A 21,608-nucleotide genomic window follows, 5' to 3' on the forward strand; every position below is an offset into this window, starting at 1 on the left:
CATTGGTTTACTACAACACTAAAGCACAACTAGCGGATGTTTTCACAAAAGCAATAAAGATTGAAAGGTTTGAATGGTTGAGGAAGAAGATTGGAGTTGAATCTTATGAGTGCTTGACTTGAGGAGGTGTATTAGTTGTAACAAGTCAAGGCAGTTATTTTTGTTATTCTATAATATATTTTCTTTTCTTTTATGATAATCCTTGTATACGTTCTGTATATAAAAACTACATCAATGCAGTGTCAGTAGTAATACAGACACTTCATACTATTTCATTTCTCTTTCAATTCTCCAATACATTTTTCTTAAATAAAACATTTAATAAAAAATTTAAGAAAATTCTTCCATTATCCTTCTCCTTCCATAATCACCAACATTTAGACTACCACTGACAACCATCTTCCCATCTGAGACCATGAATCGTGAAGAGATCCCTAATTGTGAGTTCAAAATCGAAAACCCATCATCAAACTCGAGTAATCACCGCAAGCCCAAATCTTCCATCACCAACGTTTCTCACGTAGCCACAAATCGAGAATTAGCCACTGTAAATTGCACAACCTAAAAATGAACTAGAAAAACACAAATCCATAAGTAGTAACAACAAAACACAAATGGCAGAAACCATCGCGCCACCATGACTTGGTGAGTTAAACGAGTTGACTCACTTAATTACAAATTTTCTTTTATTTAATCCCAAAAAAATTACAGTTTTTTTCTAATTAAAATCTAACTAAAGTTTAATCCAAATACAATCCAAAATTATGTTAAACTCCAAATATAATCCAAAATCACAAAAATGCAATACAACCCAAATATATTTGATATATGAAAACATTTAGGATTTTCATTTTTTTAATATAATTTAATATTTAAAATTTATGGGTGGGTTGGTGAGTTAATCTGGTTGATCAAAGATTCAACTCAGATGAACTGAGTTCTTAGTGGACCAAATTCATTTTTTATCCCTACCAAAATTTGTAATTTTTATATCCAATTGAACAAATTGACTCGTGATTATAATCCACTTTAGCAACACTAAACTCCACTTACAAGACTATTTACTAATTATAAGTACACTAGAAAAAAGTTCAATGCACTAGTTATTACTTATTTCAACAGCTTTTGTAATAAATGTTTTAAAATGAAAATTAGGATGGTTTTTTACTGATTGTTAATGAGAAAATATTCACAATAACCGTGCTTCAAAATTAAAATTTTATTTCATTTTACCCACAAGAATAATATTGTTTATGAAATTGTCCAACGTATATTTTATTATTTTTGTGAACATTTCTGATGTTATATTTATGACAATTTTTATTAATTTTCATTCATTTTTGTGAACATTTATTAAGTTTTAGATTTAGTTTATTTTTAAAACTTTGGTACACTTTAATCCTTGTTTTAAAAGAAATTATAATAGGTTTAATGTCTCGGTAAGTCCCTATTTTCGTTTAGAATCTCAAATAGGTCTCCGACTTGTTCGGCGTCTCAAATAATGGTTTGCCGTCAAATTGATCAACTATCGTTAAAGAGGGTGTTACGTGGCATGATGACAGTGTAGTTTAAATTTACGTGGCATTAAAATCGTGTGTCAATTGTATTTTTTTAATTTTTGAATTAAAAAATTATGTGTACAAAGTGGAAATATTATTTAAGTAAGGGCAAAGTTAGAAAATCAAATTAAATTAAGTGTTGAAAGCCTTGTTATCCTGTGCAATTGCCAAATCGAAATCAAATTGGACAACGTGAGTCTCAGGGTTCTCGACGTTTGTTTCTTTTGGTTGAATTAAGAATTTCAGCGTTGGAAGCACTTTCTTTTTCTATTCCTTTGCTTTAGCCGCAACGTAGAGAGATTTCTTCCTTTCTCTTTCTTCGGGGTATGGCTGGGTATCGCAGGAACTCAGAGACGACTCCGGCGGTGATGGTGCGGCGACGGTGTGGAGATGGCGCGACCAAGCGGCCTTTGTGGTGGTTTGCGGCGGCATGTTGGACATTCTTCTTCTTTTCCCCTTTCCCTCTTTTCTTACGCTGATTCGCTTTGCAAGGGAGGGGATTCATACAAGCGACTGCATCCACTCAAAAGAGCACTGAAGCTGCTATTAAGAACTTGGAGATGCAAATGAGTCAAATTACTAAGCAGTTGGAAGAAAGGCCTGACAAAAACTTTGGGGCTAATACTGAGGTTAATCCCAGGGAAGAATGTAAGGTGTTGGTGAGTTTAAATGTTGAAATGGTTGAGTTAGAAAGAGAGAAAGAAAAAGAAGAGAGAAAAAAGAGAGAAAAAGAAAGAGAAGAGAGAAAAGAGAAAGAAGAGATAAGAGAGATAAAGAGTGAAGAAATTCTTCCTTTTCTAATAGATCATGTGAAACAATTTGATTTTACAGAAATATTCAAGATGTTGGATAATGATGTACCTTGGAAGGAGATATTACAGCACATTGCAGTTTATACAAAGCCTGAGGAAGAAGTCTCTACAAAGAAAAGATGTAGAGATGATGAGACAAAGGAGTATAAAGTTGTTAAAAAGAAGTCATTCCCTCCAAAAGCAAAAGATCCAGGAGGTTTCTCCATTCCATGCACAATAGGGAAGAAAAGGATAAAGAAGGCTTTACTTGATTTAGGATCAAGTGTTAACTTGATGCCTTATTCCTTACTTGAGCAGATTGGTGATCTTGATGTGAAGCCTATACAGATGAATTTATTAATGGCAGATGGATCCTCAAAGAATCCCTATGGTATAGCAGAGGATGTTATAGTTTGTGTAGGCAAACTACAGTTCTTGGTGGACTTTGTGGTGATGGAGATGGAGGATGACAGGATACCCATTATTCTCGGAAGACCGTTTATGAAAATGGCCAAAGCCATCATTGATGTGGATGAAGGCATAGTGGTGTTCCAAGATCGAGAAGAAAGAGTTGTTGTAGACATCTTCAAAGAAGAAAGGCAGATGCAGGAGGAAGAAGCTAGTCATAAAGCTACATATCAAGATGTACTCATGACTAGCCCTGAAGATGAAAAGCCAAATGTCAAAGGTAAACATTGTTTTTTGTTTCAGGTACAAGAAGAAGAAAAGATTGGGAAAGGAAGAAAGGTCTATGATGGTTGGATGCAAGAACGACTCCAACTTGGTAAACCTGTGAAATTCAAAAACAAGTTGTGGGTTGTGAAAGACTACAAAGAAAATGAGGTGATAGAGATAGAGTCTCCACATTCCAGAAGAGTCAGAAAAGTGGACCAGAAGCAGTTGATGAGTTGGTGTGATATGAACATCAACCATGAAGATGGAACATGAGCTTTATTAGGTCAAGCTAGTGACGTTAAAAGAGCGCTTGCTGGAAGGCATTCCAGTGATTTGAGGACAATTTTTCTTTTGATTTTATTTTGGTTTTGTAAATTTTTATAAACTTGGACATTACTTCTGTAAATTTTTGGGTATAGCATCTACTGAAGGATGTTAGGTGGTTAGGTATCTACTAAAGGATACTATGTTTGTATACACCTACTGATGGGTGTTGGTAAGAAAGATTTGCATCTACTGAAGATGCAGGAGGATTTTGGGTCAGGCTCGTGACGTTAAACAAGCGCTACCTAGGACGAAACCCAATTGATTGACATTATTTTAATTGTTGATTTTGTTCTAGTTGCATGATAGGGAATTGGATGCATGAGTGATCTGAGAATTTAATTATAGGGAGCAAGTGAGGGGTATGAGTAGAAGGCACCTAGGTTAAGCTAGGAAGAAGAAAAGCACAACATGAAAGTGCCGCTGAGCGGCAAACTGCTGCTGAGCGGTGGTATCGCAGATTGGACTTAGGTTGCCCCTTAGCGGAACCCAAGCCCATTAGGATATTTTTATACCCTAAGTCACACTTTGGCCTCTATTTTCATATCTCACTCCTCCCACACACTCTCGAGCAATCTCCCAAGAGTTCCCTTCATTTTTATTTTTCTTCCCCCTTCATAAAACCTCTCTTCTATTCATTTTTGCATCAAGTTTCCATTCAAGTTTGGCGTTTGGTGAGAGCATTGCTGTTACGGGCTGATTTCTTCATTGTGGTTTACTAATGCTTAACAATGTATCTTGTGGTTTTGTGAATTATGTTTGATGTAGGGATGGCCTCCTCATCGGGCAAAAAGAATCAAGACTATAGGATCCAAGAAGAAGGAGAGGAAGAAGACTCTGACGATAGCGTGAGTTGATGAGGAACTGAGATAGCATTCACTGATGGATGCTATCAGCACTAGAGCAGGATTTGTTTTATCTTCTGTTTTATTCTAAACTTAGTTGCTTCTGTTAGTAGAATAGGGTTTGATGTACTCAATTGGAAACTTTGTCTGTTATGATGGTTTGCTTATGATTGTTGTTTGATAAGTAATGCTTGATGCTTTGATATTGAGTGATGTTGAGATTGTGCACATTATATGCTTATACAGATGGTTCACAAGCTTTGTGAACAAATATATGATGTTGTGATTGTGATTATGATACTAAGCAGGATGTGTATATGTGGAATGTGAATGAGCTTATATGTGAGGCTTTGAGCTCCAGAGTTTTTATGATTGAATGTTATTACTTTGAAAGTATGAATAACTTTGCCCAGGTTTTCTATGATTGAATCAATTGCTTGTTTGCATCATATGATCAAGGCCATTTGTTGGTAACCCTTTTATTAGCCAAATGCATGATTTTAGCCCCACAAAAGAGAGCACTATGTGTTCTATCCTTTGAACCCTTAGCCTTGAACATGATTTGAAAACCCCTTGTGAGAAGCTTTACCTTGAGTTAAGAAGAAAATATCTGGTGGTATTGATAAATGTTCACTACAAGAAAAAAGTGTATTACATACAGCAAAACTCCGTATATAAGACCCAAAATCCGTATATAATACGTGTTTATATACGGATTACATACGGGCAAAAATCCGTATATAATACCGTCGTAGCTAGGTTTATATACGGATTTGTCCGTATATAACTTATATACGGAAATTATATACGGAAATTATATACGGATATATCCGTATATAACTTATATACGGATAAATCCGTATATAATGGTTTAAGAAGAGCTAAATAAATACCCTGTATATAGTAGTTCCCCATGCACAATATACAAGCAGACCTGGACATTATAGTGAACATTCACCATTGTTATAAGCAAACCTGGACATTATACATTGCACATTGACATATAAATTCAATAAGGTTTTCAGATACACTTAATCCACAAAGGAAACATTGTATATGAATACATAAATATTGTTTACATCAATATAACTGCAAGAATAAACATTAGGTAAGTTCATTAACAGATTGTAGTTGTGGTTCTAAATAAGTTCAACAGTAATGGAAATAAGTTCTATAAAATGCCTAATAATGCATGTAATCATTTCCATCTTGTGGTTGTTCATCTGGTGGTTGCTAGTGTGGTGGTTGTTGTTCTGGAGGTTGTTGTTCTGGTTGGACATTATTGGGTACTTCATTTTGAACTTGAGGATTTTGAAGGTTTAAAAAGTCTTGTGCAGCTACGACTGCTGAAGGCGGAAGGAATGGCAGGAGGACGCCAATAAAGCCTTCAAACTTTTGAAGCTGCTGACCATATTGTTGTAACTGCGATTTCAGGTTAACAATTTCTTCTGAATTTTGTGGTTGAGCAGTAGAAGATGCCTGTGTCTATTGGATGTAACTATCAACACAGTCATCTTGGGAAGTGACATTTCCAATGCCGTATACGCGTCCCTTGTATTTTCCACCAGCAGCCTCTAACCAACATCGGTTTCTCAATCTTTCCTCCTCCGTAGGGTCTAGAGGAGAAGATGTTGAGACACCAACAGATGCAGTCTCAGATCTTATTTGAGAAAATTTTGCAACAAATTGTTCCTGTTAAATGAATAAATATTATCATTACACATGAGGTTTAAAAACCGAAAATTTATAATGTGATAGAGTTAGTACAAACTTACATGGGTCCGCCTAGACCTTTCGTCCACAAATTCCCCTGTTGATTGACGAATATGTGTCTGCTGAAATATTTCATCAACATGCACAGACCGACCAAGCTCTTATGACTGCAAACAAAAGGAGTTGTTAATAAATATTTGTAAAGTTTATGATTACAAATATAAGAAAAAAAATGTACAAGTTATATACCAAACGAATAGCATGCTCATGCACGCTTATAGATCCTCCAGTGTGCAAACAACCACCCTTTTCAGATGTCCGATTCTTCTTTGCCGTTTCACACTTTTGTCTATAAAGTGGCATGTTCCACTTTTCCAAAAGAGCATTCCAAGTATCGTCCCCCAGCCAATCAGGTCTTTTTCCTAGAGTTCTAGCTTTTTTATACATCTCTAAGAGTCTATGAGATGCCTTGGTGTGATAATTTTTTTTTACCTTTTCCTCATCTTCAGGCTTCCATGAAACCCTTCTCTGTTATATTAGAAATAATAGGTTTGAATAAGTAAACAAGTTCAAAGTATAAATTAAATGCAGGACACCAACTATTGACTTTGTAACAGGATTGGGAATGAAAAGTGTTTACCTTAAAACGTTCGAAGAAGACGTCTCTGGTTGACTTAGGGATTGAGCCCCATGTTAGCCATGGCTCATCAAACTGTTCCTTGATGGTGGCTGTGATTGCCTTCGATGCAGTTTTTGTAGGATAAAACCTAAAACAAAATTAAACTCAAACATTACAATAATACAACAATGAATTGTCTATATATTAATTGAGTTATTTTTTTTCTTACCCTCCTCCAACGGGTGTAATCATTGGACGACTATTGGAACATTCTTCCACGTAATTGGCGGCTGAACTAGAATGTGGATATGCATCCTCTATACCAGGTGATGGTGCAATATTTCTGGGAGTTGATGGGTTAGAACCAACATTGGGAGAGAGTGAAGCCATTCGATGAGGAGGCACTTGGTATGGAGTGGGTGTCAAGCCAGGCACTTGTATCGGAGGTGGAAGAGATGTACCAATAGAGGTAGGTGTAGATGTAGGAACTTGATGTGGAGTGGGAGTGAAGGCATGAACAACTAATGGAGGTGGAACACATCTACCAGTGGAGGTAGAGGTAGGTGTAGTTGGTTGACGGGTTGAACCAATTTCATTATTGAAACGTGTCATCAACTTCACTGCATAAGATTTCTTCCCCTTCCCCTTATCAGAATTTCCTGAAGGTGGAATAGGAGGGCCAGAAGGAACAGATGCCATATTCTTGAACATAATATATATTTTTATACAATAGAAGAAAAGAAAATTTAGAAATAGTACAATCAGAGATAAAAATGTGTAACAAGTAAACCAAAAACAATATTATACTCCAAAAACAAACAAAAAAACGAGTACAAACAAACACATCAACAACAGATGAAATCACATTGTTTCTGCCTTTGCAATAAAACTCTATTAGTAAATGTTTAATCTTAAGACTTACATTGATAAGAACTTAAGATTGTGGACAACATTATAAATGCAACAAAAATAAGGAGGAACACCCCCTAACTCTATTCAGTGCTAGAACTATGAAATTCATCTTCATTGTCATCTTCACCCTGTCCCTCTGCATTGTATTCTTCTGATTCCATTGTATCTTCATCTATCTGCCCTTGAAATGATGAAATATTGTTAGGGTTCACTTCTTCAAGACCAACTTCTACATCTTGTAATCGGACTACTTCTTCAACTTCAATGACGTCATTAACATGTGACATTTCCTCCACTTGGTATGGCACATTGGCTTCTACGTCATTCGAATCAATGCGACCTCTAGGCTTCGTTTTTATCGCAACACACCAACCTCGTTTGTCCGTGCGTGATGTAGGATATGGTACATAATACACTTGTTGTACATTATGTGCAATTATAAAAGGATCAAACAACACATATCATTTATCCATTCGAATATCCACAATGCCATACTTTGAATCCACCCTTGTACCTACTCTCGATGGATCAAACCAATCACAATAAAATAATACAATTTTCTTTTCTGTGGTTGTTGAATTGTATTCCAACTCATAAATGTGTTTAATGACACCATAGAAATCATCTTGACCTCCTTCTGTTAGCCCTTTAACATGAACCCCACTATTTATTGTCTTCTTGCCCTAACTCCATGAATGGGTATGAAATTTGTATCCATTAGCAAAGAATGTGTGTCATTCCTTTACACACCTTAAAGGACCAAGTGATAAATCTCTAAGATGTTGGTTCCTCACACTTAAAGGATCGTTATGAACCTACAACCATTCAGGATATGAACCTATTCAACAATGTAATGATTAAAGAATTAAGGAAGAAATGAATGTGTTAGAATGATAGGAAGTCGTACTTTTTGCCTGAACCACAATGGGAAATTAGCATATATGTATGTCGAACTGTTTGACTCAGATAGTTGATAGGTATGTAAGAATGAGCTGTTGACATGTATGACGAGATTAGATCAAAGACAATTAATTATATCAAATGAAAAAATTGGGAAATATAATTGATTTTGGAGGCTTACTCAAGGTAAGGTTCAACTTCATTGCAATTAATCAATACATGAACATGAGCTGATCTCAATTCTTCATCACTTAACCAATATGTTGATTCCCTCCCAGAATGACGGCTAGGTTGGTCAAACACTGATAATGTTGTCGTTAGGCTTTCTATTTGAATGTCTACTTCATTTCTACTGCTTTGTGGTGTTAACATGAAGTTTTTGAAATAGTGGGAACAAAAATGAGTTGTTTCTCTGTGCAAGTATGATGCGCAAATAGATCCTTCAACCCTAGCTTTATTCTTTACTGAACGTTTAGCATATCCCATGAACCTACAAATTAGAAACTGATATGTTAGGATTTTTTAATTATGCCTAGTAAATTGAACGATAAGATGTCATATTGTCACCTTTCAAATGGGTACATCCACCTATAGTGGACTGGTCCACCGAGTCGTGCCTCAAATGGAAGATGGATAGGGAGATGTTCCATAGAATCAAAGAATGAGGGAGGAAATATTCTCTCCATCTTGCACAGAATGAGAGGAATGTTTTCTTCCATCTTCGCTAGGTCATCCTTGTTCAATGTAGTAGAACACAAATCTCTAAAGAAATGACTTATCTCTGTAATGGGATTGAGAACATGAGACGGTAAAGAACTAAACGCTATAGGAAGTAAGCATTCCATAAACACATGGCAGTCATGGCAATTCATCCCAATGAGCTTTCCCCTGTTCACATCAACACACCTTGACAAGTTAGAAGAATATCCATCAGGCATCCTAAGAGCTTTTACCCAATGACAGACTTCTTTTGTTTGATCTGCTGAAAGTGTATAATTTACTTTTGGCTTATACATGTTTCCATTGGTATGACTTTTTAGCTCCAAATCTTTTCGTCTACAGTACAAAGCTATATCCATTCGGGCCTTGTCATTGTCTTTTGTCTTCCCCACAACATTCATCACAATATTAAAGATGTTGTCAAAGAAATTTTTTTCAATGTGCATGAAATCAAGATTATGCCTTAACAAATTATCCTTCCAATAGGGTAGATCCTAAAAGATGCTTTTTTTATCCAATTATGCCACTCACCGTATCCATCAATTCTTGGTACACCATTTTCAGTTATTTTAGGATAACCATTGATTCTATTCCAAACTTCTGCTCCCGTAAGATATGGTGGTGCGTCATCCATCTCCACTTCCCCCTTCTTGAAAGCATTCCTATTCCTCCTAAAGGCATGGTCATTCGGTAAAATCCTCCGATGGGAGTCAAACCACGAATTTTTTGCCCCATCGTATAATCTAAAAGCCTTTGTATGCTCCATGCAATGTGGGCATGCCAGTTTACCATGAGTGCTCCAGCCGGACAACATACCATAAGCAGGAAAATCATTAATTGTCCACATCAGCATTGTCAGAGCGGCTGCAGCGGAATGGTTAGCGTGGGATAACAAACCAAGAGGGGGGTGAATTGGTTCTTACTAAAATCGTGTGCCTTAAAAATTTCTACTCAATTAAACTTACTTAGCAAATAATAAAGATAATAAAATAGAGTAAGGTTGAGAGAAATTTGCACAGTTGATTTTATCCTGGTTCGGATCTTACCAATCCTACGTCCAGTCGCTTATCTCAAAAACAAGATAAACACTTCACTAATCACAAAACTATTACAAACTACAATCACACAGATACAATTTGTAAAAGTTTAGAAGACACCTCTCTTGAAGCCACAAGAGATGAAACAACACCTCCTTTGAATCTTCACAAAGGATGAAACACTTCCTTCGAATACTTCACGAAGGATGAACTTCCTCTTCCGAACACCTCCTCAGACGCACTAAGGATGAACCGGCTATTTCCTCTGTCACCGTAGCAGCACTTTACCAGCTCTACAGACAAAGTTTCCTTAGCTGAGCAAGAGCACACAATTCTCAAGAGTTTCAGAGTATTTGAGCACAAGGGAAGAGTTTCTGTGTCTCTGTATTGTTTACTTGAGAGGAAATGAGAGTCTATTTATAGACTCATCCAAAGGCTCTTCCATTTTTCGTTTTCAGCCTTTCACACTGTGTTAATTGATTAGCTACAGTGGTTAATCGATTAGCTACAGTGGTTAATCGATTAGCACCCCAACGGATAGTTCAACGGCTCTTAAAAACGGCTAGTTTTTCAAACGGCTCCTGTGTTAATCGATTAACAGCCCTTGTTAATCGATTAACGTTAATCGATTAACACCCCTTGTTAATCGATTAACAGCTCAATGCAGTGCTTCTTCATTTGTCTCTGGAACAATCGATTTACACCCTGTGTTAATCGATTAACACTGCACAGATTTTGCTGTTTGGCTTATTTTTACATCTCTTTTGAATGCAAACATAAATCCACTCATAATCTAAGTCCTAGATACTAAACTATAATTATTACAAAAGCTTTCCATAGCAATACAAGTCTTCATAACATTTTGAGTCTTGATTTCTCTTGACTTGATTTGGACATCATCAAAACTTCATCTTCATCATTTTGCTAACAATCTCCCCCTTTTTGATGATGATCAAAACCTTCTTGATTTAAAGCTTTTGATAATAATCTGTATTTAAAATACAACTTAAGGAAGAAACAATTGTTAGTAAACTTAGAAATAAGTTTAAGACATTAAATATTTCTCCCCCTTTTTGATCATTATTAAAAAGAGATGTATAATTGCTCCCCCTAAATTTATTAGAAAATATACTCCCCCTTAATAAAAGCATGTATGCATAGAAATAATAAGAAAAGCAGCAAACATTTTCTTGAATTTAAAGAGGCAAGCATACAAGGAAATATAAAGGGCATACACTAATAAAAACATAGAAATATAAAGTACCCCTTTAGATATCCTTCCAATTTTGTAATGAGAATCCTCTAGGTTGTTTCCACATTTTGTTTAGATTTTCATCTTGAGGATTGTCATCATTCTTCACTTCATTTGTTGTCTTCTTCATCATTGCCTGCATGTAATTCAAAATGACTCAAGAGGTTTTGCCTCAAGGTCTACAATTTCATTAAAGACAACATGCACACATTCTTCTATTTCAAATATTTTCCGTTTGAAAACTATATATGCTTTGTATATATAAAAAAAATTGTTCCATATTCTTTGAAATAAAAATTTCTTAATTTTTCTTTTCAAATATTTAAAACAAAATTGTTTTAAAGAAATTTAAAAATTGGTACCCAACAATTTTGTTTGGGTCTTTTGGGTTAATTTGAAAATTTGAAATCATTTTACAACCCAAATATATCTACCACTTGGAACACCATAATGCTTAATTTTACATTTATTTGAAGTATGACCCTTTTTCATACAATAAAAGCATGATACAACATTTGTGTTCCTATAAGTTGTTCCTTTTTCTACCCAAGTTCTACGGGTTCTATGATTGTTTTTATTTTTAATTTTAGGAACATACTTATTTTTAACAACCTTATTTTCATTATTTTTACTACATTCTCCTGAGGTTGTTTCATCTAGTACTTTCTTATGATTAACACAAGAAGCACATTTATCACTACTAGTAAATTTACCTTTTTCATAAATTAAAACTTTATTTTTCAAAATTTTATTTTCTTCAAAAGTATTTTCAAAATTTAATTTTAAATTCTTATTTTCTTCAAGAATATTTTCAAAATCTGATTTCAAATTTTTATTTTCTTCAGAAATATTTTCAAAATTTAACTTTAAATTTTTGAAATCCTTTTTCAATTTCTGATGGGCTTTATCTAATTTTTCAGATTCTACTATTAAAGCAGCATAAATTTCATGCAATTCATCTTCACTAATTTGACTAGAATTATCAGAATCGCTAGATGTACTTACTTGGCTTCCAGCGTCGTCGTTCACCACTAAACAGATGTTTGCTTCTTCATCTGAGTAGCTTGAATCTGAAATGGTCTCATTGTCGTCTTCCCATGCAATGTATGCCTTCTTTTTCTTGAAGAATCTTTTCTCCTTTTTGTCTTCACCCTTCTTTTGATCTGGGCAGTTTGCTTTGAGATGCCCCCTTTCTCCGCAACCATAGCATCGGTAATTTGAGGAAGATACTGGATTATCTTTCTTTTCGTATCTAAATTTTCCTTTACCTTTAGACTTCATGAACCTGTTGAGCCTTTTTATCATGAGTCTCAATTCTTCTTCTTCGTCTGAGTCTTCATCTTCCGATTTACCTTTGCTTCTTTCAACCTCAGATTTCAAGGCTAGACTCTTTTTCTTAGTTTTTGCTTTTGCTTCTTCTTCATCTAGTCTTCCGAGGTCAAGTTCATGTTCCCTCAACTTTCCAAAAAGTTCCGCCATAGTCATGGTGTTGAGATTTTGTGACTCAGAAATTGCAGTCACTTTTGGTTGCCAAGTCCTGTCTAAAGATTTCAGAATTTTTATATTAAGCTCATCAGTATCGAAAGATTTACCTAGTCCAATGAGATGATTGACAATGTTGGTGAAGCGTTTTTGAACATCTACTATTGTTTCCCCTTGCTTCATCCTGAACATTTCGTATTCCTGGATTAAGGTATTCTTTCTAGCTCTCTTAACATCATCTGTACCTTCATGGGTTACTTTCAGTACTTCCCACATTTCTTGTGCAGTTTTACAAACAGAAATCCTGTAAAACTCATCAACAGTTAAAGCAGATGAAATAATATTACGAGCTTTTACATCATTACCAAATTTTTTCTTATCTTGAGCAGTCCATTGGTCACGGGGCTTTGGTTCCTGCATATTGTTAGTTGGAATAAAAGGACCAAATGCAACAGCATCCCAAATATCTATATCAATAGATTCCATAAATATTTGCATTCTTACCTTCCAAAATGCGTAGTTTTCACCTGTGAATAGTGGTGGTCTATTGATAGAAGCACCCTCTGCAAAGGTTTGATGTGATCCTGCCATTTGAATGACTATCAAAGCAAGCTCTGATACCAATTGTCAGAGCGGCTGCAGCGGAATGGTTAGCGTGGGATAACAAACCAAGAGGGGGGTGAATTGGTTCTTACTAAAATCGTGTGCCTTAAAAATTTCTACTCAATTAAACTTACTTAGCAAATAATAAAGATAATAAAATAGAGTAAGGTTGAGAGAAATTTGCACAGTTGATTTTATCCTGGTTCGGATCTTACCAATCCTACGTCCAGTCGCTTATCTCAAAAACAAGATAAACACTTCACTAATCACAAAACTATTACAAACTACAATCACACAGATACAATTTGTAAAAGTTTAGAAGACACCTCTCTTGAAGCCACAAGAGATGAAACAACACCTCCTTTGAATCTTCACAAAGGATGAAACACTTCCTTCGAATACTTCACGAAGGATGAACTTCCTCTTCCGAACACCTCCTCAGACGCACTAAGGATGAACCGGCTATTTCCTCTGTCACCGTAGCAGCACTTTACCAGCTCTACAGACAAAGTTTCCTTAGCTGAGCAAGAGCACACAATTCTCAAGAGTTTCAGAGTATTTGAGCACAAGGGAAGAGTTTCTGTGTCTCTGTATTGTTTACTTGAGAGGAAATGAGAGTCTATTTATAGACTCATCCAAAGGCTCTTCCATTTTTCGTTTTCAGCCTTTCACACTGTGTTAATCGATTAGCTACAGTGGTTAATCGATTAGCACCCCAACGGATAGTTCAACGGCTCTTAAAAACGGCTAGTTTTTCAAACGGCTCCTGTGTTAATCGATTAACAGCCCTTGTTAATCGATTAACGTTAATCGATTAACACCCCTTGTTAATCGATTAACAGCTCAATGCAGTGCTTCTTCATTTGTCTCTGGAACAATCGATTTACACCCTGTGTTAATCGATTAACACTGCACAGATTTTGCTGTTTGGCTTATTTTTACATCTCTTTTGAATGCAAACATAAATCCACTCATAATCTAAGTCCTAGATACTAAACTATAATTATTACAAAAGCTTTCCATAGCAATACAAGTCTTCATAACATTTTGAGTCTTGATTTCTCTTGACTTGATTTGGACATCATCAAAACTTCATCTTCATCATTTTGCTAACAAGCATGGCCCTCAAAATAAAGTTATGTTTCCTTGAAATATCATATGTTATGACACCCGTCCACAGCTTTTTCAATTCGTCTATCAAGGGCTCTAAGTACACATCTATGCCAATCTTTGGATTGAATGGCCTGGGAATGGGACATGTCAAGAACATGTAAGGTTTAGACATGCAGATTTCTGGAGGAAGATTATAAGGGGTGACAATAACTGGCTAACATGAATATGGTATATTTGATGCCTGTACATATGGGTTAAAACCGTCAGAGCATAAACCGAGTCGTACATTGCGTGGCTCGGTACCAAAGTCAGGATATACTATATCAAAGTGCTTCCAAGCCTCTCCATCGCATGGATGACGCAAAACACCATTCGTCGACATGTTTTGATAATGCCAAGTCATTTGTCCTGAAGTTTGTGTTGAGGCATACATTCTTTGTAGTCTAGGAATTAATGGCAAATAGAACATTGATTTCATAGGAACTTGCTTTATAGTAGTTGCTCCCATGTTACGTGGTTGATATCTTGGCTTTCCACAAAATTTGCAGTCAAGCAACGCGCCATCATTCTTACCATATTCATTATCATAGAAGAGCATGCAACCATCCACGCAACAATCAATCCTCTACGATTGTAATCCCAACTTTGATACACACTTTTTTGCATCGTAGTATGTTTTAGACAAACCTGATTTGATGGGTGTTGCATCCATAACCATTTTTGCAATAAAATCTATGCATTGGTTAGGAATATTCCAATTTGACTTTCAAGCTAATAGTCTGACACACATTGATAATTTCGAATCTGATGCTCCTTCATACAACGGTTGGTTTGCATCCAACAAAAAATTAAAAAACCTTTGTGTTTCTTCATTCGGAGCCTCTTCAATGTTATTAGAAGTAGATGCTTGACACGACTCATTTTGCCTAAGAGCATCATGCACCATGTCTTCCATTGTTTGAAATTGGTTAATTTGACCACGTTCCGTCTCTACAGCCATCCAACTTTCATGATTTTGTACATCATCTTCTAGCATTCTTTCCCCATGATCCTCCCAAATGAAATAATTAGGCTTGAAACCGTTCTTGTAAAGGTGAACCTTCACAACTCTTTCGTGCAGAATCTTTGTACAATCGCACTTTAAACATGGACATCGAAGACCTCCATCTCTACGATAATGTTCTTGTTCACAAGCTTTACTTATAAACTCTTCAACACCCAATACAAAAGACTCTTTCAAAGCACCTCTTCCTCTATGACACCTATCGTACATCCATGAACGATTTGGTTGAGCATCATCCATGTTCTGTACATAAATCGATTACAAAACAATTAGCTAATGGTTAATACACGTCTCCATATTAGGACACGTGCCCTATCAAATGGCTTCCTAAACAATAACCTAAATTAATTTAGGTCCTTAACAAATGTGTGACCTGTGAGTGATTTCTAGTGGAGTGAACCTCCTAATGATTAATAAAAACCAACCTTTCTATTGGAATATGAATGTTTATGATATATGAGAAATTTAGTAAGTTATTTATGAGCAATGATGATAAATCTCTTACCCAACACTATTATTATTGTGTATTTTATTCAATTTAAGATTTATGTATTATTAAACTTTTATTGAGCTAAGTCTTTGTTTTCTGAGCTTCTCAAGAACTTAATTTTCTCACTGAAGTGTATATAGTGTGGCTAAAGAGGACAAGAATGGCAGTACAATGTAGGTGTCAGTGGACCTTCAAATCTTGACAACTCACTAACCTTTCACATTTCCTCCGATACTATCAAAATTAATTACAACTACCTAATCACACCACCCAAGATTCATGCTTACAGGGATGTATATTTCCTTACTTTATACTTATTTCTCATTTCAATATTTGTTAAGAAACATATTTTATACATCAAAAAAATTACAATACTTAAGTTAAAATAAATATATATATCCATTTATTTTTAAACTTTAAAAAACATAATTTTATGTTATAGTTCAGGATTAAAAATATATTTAATGTTATTTACTATTTACAAACTATCTTAACTTAATAATATATTGCCATAAATAAAATTTATTTTGTTCAAGTAACATGAGTTTTTAAACTATTTTTGTGAGAAATGGCTGATGTAAAGAATACTCCTATGATCCAAATAGCATCCCATCTATTCTATTTTATTATGAGAAAACTGCTAAAAATTCTTGAACAATGGTGAATGGTGTCAAAGAGTAAAATGTTTCATTAAAATATAGGAATATATAATTTTTATGATTTTGGATTTACCAATGATTTTTTCTATAAAAATATAGGAATATATAATATAGTTTATATTAATGATTTTTTCTATAAAAACATTGCATTTGGATTTACCTTTTTCTGGTTTGAGGCGTATGCTTCTTTCTCTGGACAAGCTGCTTATTGGTACATGTCACTTTACAATGTCTTCTTCACTTCACTTCCAGTTATCGCTCTACGTGTTTTTGATCAGGATTTTTCTGCCAAACTTTGCCTAAAGGTACTATATATATTGCCTTTTTTTCTTTAAATTTTTCTTTTAAAGGTTCTTTAAGAAGCAGCACATAGACATATACGATTCTTCTTCTTAGAAGACAAGAACTCTGCATTTTTTCTCTAGGCTGTTTATATTACCAGTTTATCTTTGACCTTTTTTGATTAATTATGTTCACACTAAAGTTTATATTTATTACTTCTTTTTGTAAAAGTCTTGGTTCTGCCGTAAGGGGTTTGCAGCAGTGATTTTAAGCATTATGGTGGAACTATAATGGTTGTATAGCAACATTGATTTTAGGATGAAATCTAGCTAACACATTACTCTGTAAAGTTCTAATGTTATTGTGTGGCTGACATGTCTATTGAATTTCTTTTTTGGCTCTTGATTTTAAATAAAGATTGGTTGAAAGCCAAGATTCTGTGCTAATCAATAATCAAATGGTATGTCTTACAATATCCCTTTCTATATCTAGAGGGAGTACAAGACACCCTGTTCAGCTGGCCTCGGATTCTAGGGTGGATGTTGAATGGAGTCCTTAGTTCTTTACTGATATTCTTCTTAACCACTAATTCTGTGTTCAATCAAGCCTTCAGAAGAGATGGTAAAGTGGTTGATTTTGAAATACTTGGGGTGACAATGTATACATGTGTGGTGTGGACTGTGAATTGCCAAATGGCAATATCCATAAATTACTTTACTTGGATACAACATTTTTTTATATGGGGCAGCATCGCTTTCTGGTATGTATTTGTGTTGGTCTATGGTTACTTATCTCCAGCAATATCCACAACATCTTACAGGGTTTTTGTAGAAGCATGTGCTCCCAGTGGTCTCTATTGGCTAGTAACCCTTTTGGTTGTTGTGTGTGTGTTGCTACCCTATTTCTCCTATAGGTCTTTCCAAAGTCGGTTTCTTCCAATGTACCATGATATTATACAGAGAAAACAAGTAGAAGGGATTGAAATTGGCTTATCTGATGATGATTTACCTAAACAGGTCCAAGGAAAACTAATACACCTCAGACAGAGATTGAAGCAAAGGGAGTTGTGAAATGTAAATGGTTCTAAACATATATTCTTTGACCCTTCAAATTGTATTTGATTTCTTGCAAAGGGGCATTGAAGTAGTGAGAATTGCCAATGGCTTTTAATTTTAATTTTTCTTTCCTTCCTTGGTTTTTATTTGTTTATAAAATTAGCAGAGGACAATTTTTTGTGTAGCAGTCACCTGATGTAGATTAGGTATGTAAAGCTAGAGTATTTTAACTTATGGCTTCTCAATTAACAATGTATATGGTAATCACATCAAAACCATTAAACTGAATACAATAGCTATTTACTCATTAAACAAAACGTAATAACTACTTACCCTTTTGTGGTACTTTCCTTTTTGAATCCCAAAAGCTTCCTCCACTTATCTTACCCTTCGAATCCTTTGCAGTCCTATATCACACAAATTCAACCACAGAAAACCATATAAAACATATATATAATTAATAATATAAATTATATGTTATAGTCCTTAAAGATTGCGTAAACATACCTTAACACGCCTCTTAATGTTCACTCAATGTCCTAACAATGCACCAAAGTATTCCACAGCACACCAACCAAACCAAACCCCATTTTGTGCCCGAAAAACCAAAGAACAAAGGGTTTAGGATTTTCTCATTTTACAAATGAAATCACTTAGGAATGAACAAAATTTACTTACCACAACAATCAACAATTCAGCATATCTACAACATCGAACACTAAAAGATGCTTAGACATTCGAACTTCTTCTTCTCTGTGAATAACCGCAACATTAAACCACTACACACCAAAGAAATAAAGATATATATTAAAGGAACAACATTCTGGACTTACCACAGAGTCAGTGAGACTGAATGACGGCGACCCAAAATCGGAGTGCGAGAACAACAGTCCTAGGGTTCCTCTGCAACTGGAAGAGTGCGAGATTAAGCCTATGATTGATGACAATCGCTTGATGACAAGAATGGCCAGAGAAGAACCAAATTTACTAAGCATTAGGGTTTGATTTACTTACCCGATTAAGCTACTCAACGCCGAACTACGACACCGCACCCAACAATGAGCCCCAACCATAGTGCTTGATGAAGGATTGATGAAGGTCACAATAATAAGTAAGAATGATTGTGAATATATGATTCTCTTAAGTCAAGGGTTTTGTGATCTAGAAAAACCAATTTTCTTGTTAGCCCAGCCACATTATAAGCCATTGAAAAGTCCTTGTAAGGATGCATGCTTGCGAATGTATTTGATTATGGTTAAATGAAAGACAAAGTCAATTCATGTGACATTGTAATAGTAGAGTGAGTGAGTGATTACCTCTTATACACTTGTGTGTTTGAGTGAAACACTTTATCTAGTGAGGAAAGATTCCATGAGCACATGAACATCCATGCTTAGTTGATTGATCATTCATGAAAAGTAGCATTTTTTGGATATTAGGTGATTGTGTGAACACTAAAGCATGTGCATGTCTTGATTAAAGTCTTTGTCATGAGCTTAATTGAGTACTTACTTATCTTGAAAAGAGGATTTTTGAATGGGGTGAACCATTGTATTGATTGATAGAAGATTGAGTTACATCTTGTTTGCTTGAGGACAAGCAAAGTTCTAAGTTTGGGGTTGTGATAACAGTTGAAAAACTATTATTTTCATGCTTAAAATTGATACTAAAAGCAACCTTTAACACTTAGAAACTAGCTTGGAATGATGCTTTTGTTTATATTTTTGGAAATAAGAGAGTTGGACAGGTTTATGCTTCATTTAAGTGTTTTATGCACGTTTTAAGGTGAATTTGATGAAAGAAGTGAAGAAGGATAGAGATGGAATCAGAAAAGAACTCAAAAAGTGCAAAAGAAGAGAAGCCGCAAGTACCGCTCAACGCCAGTTTACCGCTAAGCGGCACTAATGAACTCTCGTTGGCTCCGCTGAGGGGAAGAATCAACACACGCACTTACCGCAAGCCCAAATCTTCCATCACCAACGTTTCTCGCGTAGCCACAAATCGAGAATTAGCCACCGTAAATTGCACAACCTAAAAATGAACTAGAAAAACACAAATCCATAAGTAGTAACAACAAAACACAAATGGCAGAAACCATCGCGCCACCATGACTTGGTAAGTTAAACGAGTTCACTCACTTAATTACAAATTTTCTTTTATTTAATCCCAAAAAAATTACAGTTTTTTTTAATTAAAATCTAAATAAAGTTTAATCCAAATACAATCGAAAATTATGTTAAACTCCAAATATAATCCAAAATCACAAAAATACAATACAATCCAAATATATTTGATATATGAAAACATTTAGGGTTTTCATTTTTTTAATATAATTTAATATTTAAAATTTATGGGTGGATTGGTGAGTTAATCTGGTTGATCAAAGATTCAATTCACATAAACTGAGTTCTTAGTGGACCAGATTCATTTTTTGTCCCTACCAAAATTTGTAATTTTTTAATCCGATTGAACAAATTGACTCGTGAATTTTAATCCATTTTAGCAACACTAAACTCCACTTACAAGACTATTTACTAATTATAAGTACACTAGAAAAAAGTTCAATGCACTAGTTATTACTTATTTCAACAGCTTTTGTAATAAATGTTTTAAAATTAAAATTGGGATGGTTTTTTACTGATTGTTAATGAGAAAATATTCACAATAACCGTGCTTCAAAATTAAAATTTTATTTCATTTTGCCCACAAGAATAATATTGTTTATGAAATTGTCCCACGTATATTTTATTCATTTTTGTGAACATTTCTGAAGTTATATTTATGACAATTTTTATTAATTGATAATGTAAAGTCATTTATAAGAAAAATACTTGAAAATTAAATTATTTTATTTTATCATTCCTGCAAAGTTTTTTATTGAATATAATATATGGTGATTATATATTGTATTAATTTTGATGTTCTATTACTTCAAACAACACATTATTATTATATTTATCTTTTATTTATCATTCTTATATTTATTTTCTCTATTTATCATTTAATCTAAACCTTCACAAACAAAATTCAAGTTTGCAAAATAAATGGAGTAAAAATGAGTATGAAAAATGGATCAAGAAAATACAGAATGTATTGCATTAAAGATTAGTTTAAAACTGAGCTTAATAGATTTTACAAATTAAACTAAAACAAAATGTTCGAACAATATCAACTAAATTACCTTTTTAGTTCAATGAACCACATTCTATATATTTAAATTGAATTCTACTCTTTTCCAGAAGTTAAATTGATTTTATTATCAAAATAATATTCTTATTATACTGAATAAGAAGATCAAAAAATTACAATTCTATTTATTTTAAGTTAAACGGAAATGTTAATTAATTTATTAGTGTATCTAATAAAATAATATGAATATTGAAATCTGAGTATAGAAAGAATCAAATCACTTTTGAAAAGTTAACCTTTTAGCATGGTAACATACAATATGCTGCCATTTTTTATTCGGTTACAAATTATTGGGATTTGAATTTCTAATATTAAAAAAATTAAA

General features: G+C 34.4%; 1 protein-coding gene and 3 pseudogenes across 1 annotated transcript; all 4 read right to left on the reverse strand.

The window, feature by feature from the left end:
• Positions 1–5,427: 5,427 nt before the first annotated feature.
• LOC148195080 (uncharacterized) lies at positions 5,428–7,225 on the reverse strand (annotated as a pseudogene).
• Positions 7,226–7,518: 293 nt separating this feature from the next.
• On the reverse strand, positions 7,519–8,988 carry LOC148195081 (uncharacterized; annotated as a pseudogene).
• Positions 8,989–11,755: 2,767 nt separating this feature from the next.
• Positions 11,756–13,420, reverse strand: LOC148195082 (uncharacterized). Its single transcript, XM_088094369.1, has one exon. The coding sequence runs from the start codon at positions 13,418–13,420 to the stop codon at positions 11,756–11,758; it is 1,665 nt and encodes a 554-aa protein (XP_087950495.1).
• Positions 13,421–14,759: 1,339 nt separating this feature from the next.
• On the reverse strand, positions 14,760–15,848 carry LOC148195083 (uncharacterized; annotated as a pseudogene).
• Positions 15,849–21,608: the final 5,760 nt, after the last annotated feature.

This window comes from Vigna umbellata, chromosome 7 (assembly GCF_029865625.1).
Source record: "Vigna umbellata cultivar VRB3 chromosome 7, Vumbellata_1.0, whole genome shotgun sequence".
Lineage (NCBI taxonomy): Eukaryota > Viridiplantae > Streptophyta > Magnoliopsida > Fabales > Fabaceae > Vigna > Vigna umbellata.